The sequence below is a fragment of the Halyomorpha halys genome, unplaced genomic scaffold (assembly GCF_000696795.3).
Source record: "Halyomorpha halys isolate HHAL.00 unplaced genomic scaffold, Hhal_1.1 Scaffold413.1, whole genome shotgun sequence".
Lineage (NCBI taxonomy): Eukaryota > Metazoa > Arthropoda > Insecta > Hemiptera > Pentatomidae > Halyomorpha > Halyomorpha halys.
Genome location: NW_027104790.1, coordinates 583,848 through 590,281, shown reverse-complemented (window position 1 = coordinate 590,281; position 6,434 = coordinate 583,848). Strand labels below are relative to the sequence as shown.

General features: G+C 28.8%; 1 protein-coding gene across 1 annotated transcript in view; it reads left to right on the top strand.

The window, feature by feature from the left end:
• Positions 1-700: 700 nt before the first annotated feature.
• LOC106682420 (golgin subfamily B member 1) overlaps positions 701-6,434 on the top strand; it is a 38,674-nt gene continuing 32,940 nt past the window's right edge. The window contains exons 1-4 of the mRNA XM_067045377.1: positions 701-891; positions 968-1,374; positions 1,463-1,727; positions 2,915-3,011. Of these exons, the coding sequence (XP_066901478.1) occupies positions 1,629-1,727; positions 2,915-3,011 (196 nt within the window). The 5' untranslated portion in view covers positions 701-891; positions 968-1,374; positions 1,463-1,628. The remainder of the gene's footprint in view (positions 892-967; positions 1,375-1,462; positions 1,728-2,914; positions 3,012-6,434) is intronic.

The following is a 6,434-nucleotide window of genomic DNA, read 5'->3' as shown; positions in this document are numbered from 1 at the left end:
ATCAGAATCGTGAGCAACGGGAAGGAGGCAAATTAAACAAAATGAAGGTAACACTTTAAGTAATCCAGTCCCCCGAATATTTCAAAGATCTACTGACAATTAATACTAGCCAACAGAAACAGAAATCCACTTTTCATTGCAGGCCCATGGAAAGTAATTTTTTTATATCCAAATTGGTATTTGGGCATACGATATTTTATCACATAAAACTGAAAAATATATAATATAAAATTATAATATATATAATATGAAATAAATAACATTTTGTGTACATAGTTCCCGGACTGTGGATGTTGAGATACTGTTTACATCTCAGTGTTTTCCTTTTGGTTTCTAATTTTACGTCTACAGACTCCCTGGCTATTCTTTTGGTAGATGAAATGCTGAAATGACCCGGAATCATGAATGAAATCATGATATGACCCGGTTATTCTGCATGACGCTTCTAAGACCTCTAAAATTATGCTCCTGAAGGATTCCCAGCTTTCCTCTATCTGTTAACAATCGCGCAAGTTCAATTTAAGAGCATTTTCTTATATTGATTTTTCATATACTATGGTAATTTAATTTAGAATGTTGGTTCAGAGTTTCTTCATTGTTTCATATGATTTACCTTGGCAATAATCATGTCAATAACAAGTAGTGAATGGTTCTCTTTCTGTTGTTACATTTATTAAATTTTTATTTGCCTTCTAGAAGTTAAGAAATAGTCAAGGATAGACTTGCTTTTGTAGACTTGTATTTATGAATTTTCTTATGAGGGTAGAAACTGTTAACCATAACCATTTCATCTGGAAGACAAGAGTTTCAGTATTCTTTCTCTGTTCTTAAAACCCTCTCATTTTTTTGTGACATTGCCCACTCTTTCAAAGAGGTCCACTACAATGATAGGTAAACCTCACTATCATCTAGCTCAATCTGGAATAATTCAGCAAATGATTCACAGTGGCTTTGGCATTTTCATTAGGTTCATAAGCAAAGAATCGAGTATTGAGTGTATTAATTCCTTATATTCACCATTAGGAGCATATCGTCAATTGGTTTCCAGTCTTTGGTTAGATACGATATGTTCTTTTGGAAGATGCATGCCACACCGCGTATTATATGCTACTGAAGGTGTACTCCTGGGTAAATGGGTATGTATTGTCTTACTTCTATTTTCTCCTCTATCCTTTTTCTTAATTGCAAATAATTAATTCGGAAATGGATCGAGAAAAGAACATCGGACTCCCAACTATACTATTTTAATTAATTAAGAAAAGAGAATTTATCCTTGCGTGTTTACTGAAAAAAAAAAAAAGGTCAAGCTATGTAGTATAAACAAATTTTCAGAGGAGGTATGCTGAAAGGAATGGCCCAGGAAACCAACTATGGGTAATTGAAAAAGTTTTTATAATTTTAAACTTATAATTTGTTTTTAAAGTAAATCTTTTTAGTTCGTTCACTATTATGTATTCTCTAGGTTCTATAGGATCACTATGGCAGCGTCTTCAGTGTCGATTTAATTTTGAATTTGGCGGTTAAGGGTTAATGTACGTTAAGGGTTTATCAGACAGGATTTTTCCTGTAAAAGAGTTCTTACCTTAAGTAAAAATATTTAGTTTCATTGTGTCATTGAGTGTTAAAAAATGGAATGGGATGATGATGATAACGAACCAAATGAAAATGCTGAGACGGTGAGCAATGCAACAGAGAAATCAGAAACATCTGAAGTTAATCACAGAAAGGTATATTCTTTAAGTTTGAATTATGATTTACCTTGTTTAAGTTTTTTATGATAGTTATCTGGTTTTTCCGTATATTAATTTTACATTTAAAATTTTAGAAGTGCAGATTCTTCTTAATTTACTGTTTGATAACAGACTTATCATTATTGTGTTACTTTAGTTTTTACCTTAGTCTTAAATGTTATTGACTCAATATTAGTAAAAGTACAGAGTGGAACTTTAAAGTATTAACCACATATACATTACTTACTTTTGATTTATTATTTTATTTTTTTAAAGTACACACTTTATATATCACTACACCATTTTCTCAGCTCTTTGAGTTGTGATTTTTTTAAACTAAACTTATTAGTATGCTATTTCTCTTCGTTTACGATGAAATATTTTGTCTCTGTATTTTGTCAATGAAAATTATGGAATTAGAGGAAATTTCATTCCTATTAGAAATCTCCTTTATGAATCCCAGTCCTTTGTTGAAATTTATTTTTTATGCACTCACTTCTCATTTTATCTTGCTGCCCTCTCTTTTTAAGGGCCCTGTCTCTCATATCTCTAATCCTGTAAAAACAGCTTGAATCTTTATTTTTAGGTAGTGTAAATCCTAGTTCTGGTAACTTTTTTTTTCTTTTTTCACCAAGGTTTCCCTTTTTTCTTAGCTTTACTGCGGTTCCTCTATAAAATCTTTAAAAGATCCATCAAAACTAGACGTTAGTAAGCAACTAAATTATTCAATTTTGCACTATTCACCTGTTTATGTTTTTATTGTTTCTCTTATACATTGAAGTCCCTTTTATTGTTTTGATGTAGTCAAGAATATTTGGTTGTATGCGTTTTTATTTTATTAAGTTTGTCAGATATATTTGTTTATGTAATAATTTATTTACTTTTTTGTCTCATGAAAATTCATCAGTAGTTTTTACTATTAGCTTTATTTAATATCTACTGTAGTTTTTTATTTTCTTAGGTTCTAAATATTTTAATTAGCATTAATAATTAATTCCTTTGATTGGATTTGTCAGCCATCCTGTTCCTAAATGTTTATTTGATCATTCCTGATCAAGTAAAGAATTAGTCTTACTCTTGTCTCTTAGTCATTTTAAAGTGAACTATATAGTTTTTTAGATTTAACAATTATATTTAATTCAGTTACAGTACAATGATTAATTTATAACTTAACTCTATTTCAGAGTTTCATCCCTCATAAAAAGCGAGTAATCCTACAGGAGCTTGAGCCAATATCAGAAAACAACATTTTAGAAGACTGTTCTGATTATTTATCTAGAAGTAAGTTATTGTAGTATTTAAACAATGCTATGATTTGAAGTAGAACATAAATAATGTAATGATACTAATTAAAATTTATACCTGTTATTTATAAATCTCCAAAAGATGTGGTGACATTAATCTTGCTATTCTCACCAGTTCTTTACAATAAAATAATTATTATTCAAAGTAATATGCTTAAGAAAAAAAATTTAGAAATGTCTTTATTTTTCTCCTTATATGTATAGCTAACTTGATAATATATGCATACCAATGGTTTTCTATCCAATAACTATAAAATGGATTGGTGAAATACTGAACTGTATTTTATAGTTTATAACACTTTGACTGCCATGCTTTGCATTCTGTCCTAGGATGCTGAATACAAGTATCGTATTTTTACTTGGAAATAACTTGTTGTTGGTATACTAAGCAAGAACATGAACTATGTACTATGAACTATTTTGTAGCTATGAGTCAACGTGTTTAATATTCACACACTAAATTATAAACCAAAAGTCATATCTTTGTGTTGATGTATTTTATGTAACAACATGGAGAATCATTTTAATTGTCTAATAAAAATTACTTCAATATTCAACAACATTAACCTTCTTATAAGTACATGTCTTGATTCCTAAGTTTGTTTTTATATTTTCAGTTTATGATAAGTTTATGTATAATTATCTTAAATTTAAGCATTAAAAAGAGTTTCATGGTGCTCTTAATTCATAGAAATCCACTAATTCTAATACACAAAGTTCTATTTTAATACTGTTCCTTGTTAAAACAGCAATGAAAATAAAATTAGGTATGTGGAATAGTAAATATTTTATCTTTTGACAGGTCTTAGCTTCAACATACTCTTCCTTGTTATTAAATGTCATTGAATTGTTTTTCTCCCAGTTCTGGATTTTAAATTATGTTTCAACTTCCAAATTGATTGATGTAAGTAAAAGTCAAAAAAAGAGGGAAAAATCAATAGAATTAGATAGTGAAAAAGAAACATCTAAAAATTAGAAAAATAAGCAAATCAGAGAAAATACATGATGCATTATATGAGTTATGGAAAAGTAAACAATATTTAAACTCTGAAGATTAATGTTAATAAACGTATTTACCTGTTTAGAAGACTAAAAATGTAATTTTTCTGACAAGGAAATTGACTTTAATGAAGAGATATACAGACCTACATATTAATGGTTTCAGAAGCTTTTGACAATATTGCTAAGCCAGATAGGAATGTTAGACTAGCTGTCACTTTTAAATGTTATACATTTGACTCATAGGTAAGTTGGTCTGGGAGATGAAGCACACCTTTGGTTTTTTTGTTTTTTCTCGGAGATTTTGTCTTTTGAAGGTGGCTGTATGTTTATGCCTTAAATTATGTAGATATGTATTTTTTGTTTTAATCAAACCGTATATTTGGTGTTCATACTAGTAATATTTAATATGAGGAGCAGATGGTCAGAAGTGTGTGATTAGGAATGAAGAACACTTGTGTGTGGTTATACTTGTTTTATTGTGCCAATATTTTGGGCTGAATTTCAGACCTTCTTCAGGACCAAGTGTAAAAAGTAAGAAAGGAAACTATATAACAGATATAATGAAGAGCTTGATATTGTTTTCTCATTATTTTAATTTTACTTTTTCATTATTTACTAGTCTCTTTTATGTCTTCCTGCCCTATAGTATCCTTTAATAATACCCCACCTATTCCTGTTGAATAGATCTGTTACCTAGGACAAAATTTAGACTAACTTCTGACTCGTACAACATTTACTATATAAACGGTCTAAACTTCCAACTAATTACAAAAGACTATAAAATGGTATATTTGGACTTACGGAGTTGAGCTTTAGGACTTCAATAAACCATTGAATTCCTCTTGTATCCAATCCTTACAATCCAAAATCCTTTGTAAAATAATTAATACTCTTTAATTTGTCACAAATCATGTCATCCATTAGGACCTCAATGTTCCATATGTTCTTAATCAGGGCAGAACCAGATACCAATCCTTCCATAGTAAACTTTCTAACCACCCAAACACTTGTTTATAACTTGGCTTCTCCTTCATTATTTGATATTCCTAGGCATCTGAAAAGAAAATGGCCTCGAAATCTCTAGAAATGTTATTGGAGCCTATCATAGATTCTCCACTTTTCTGTATCATGCCATTATATAACTAACATCAAATTTACTTGTATATATTTTTTATTTTACTTCTTTCTTATTTTCCATACTACTTTTTATCATCTTTATTTATTTTTATTCTAAAAAGACTGTTATCTTATCCTACTATAATGGATAATTAGATTTATTAATATCTAATTATTCAGTTTAAAAAATAATGATTGTTTATTTTTTATTAAGTCCTAATTTCCTATGAAAGAGGTTTACCAAATTAAAAAAAAAAAAACATTAAAAAGAAAAGTAAACGAACATCATAATATTAAAAAAGTTCAAAAATTATTGTTTAAGTGCCTACTAATGGTGCATCTATCCTAAATATTCAATTTCTATGATAATCCTCGTAATTAATGGAAATGAATGGAACCCTTATATTTATTTAATTTATTTATATATTCTGAAAGTACATCCAAAAAGGTCTGATGGCAACATCTATCAGTTGGTGCCAAAACAACATAAAAGAATGATAAATGGAAAATAATATATGTGTTTATTACAGTTTTAATTATTGAGACATTGTGGAGGCTGTAATGGTTTATATGCTAGAATTGTAGAATTTATATAAAACAATCAAGTACAATACTTAACCCATTTGAGACAGCACGTATTTTGAGTCCATCCCAAGAATCCAAAAAAAATTGTTTTCTTTATATTGGCCATTTTTATAAAAAAAACATGTTTGCAATAGACTCCAGTTGATTGCAATAGACATAACTCCTTATGTACAAATAATATGATTGCATCCCGTATGTGTAGATAGCTCCTCTGGATGTTTTTATTACGAGGAACTAATTGCACACCAGATGTTCAATATAAAATAAAATAAAAACACATTAAATTGAATAACATTTATTCCAATAATAATTGGGTAACATGAAATCCTTATTTTAGGTTCAGTAATGAAGATAAGAATGTAACTATAGATAAAATGAAATAAAAGAATATAGACCTATTAAAACCATAAATTTTTAAAAATCATAACAAGATAATGAATTTTCCTGGAAGAAACAACACTTATTTTAGGAGCTAAATTGAAACCAACATCAAATTTTATTTTTACACAATTCTTGGATAATTTTTGTTTTAAACCAGTCTTGTTCTAACAGCTGCTTCTTCCATACGGACTGATAATTGGAATTCAAGATCATTACACACACGGTGTGCAGTCATTTATTTTGGCTCCCATATGCATTGCACACATGGTGTACAATTGGTCTCGAATGGGTGAAGAAAAAAATTAAATAATATATA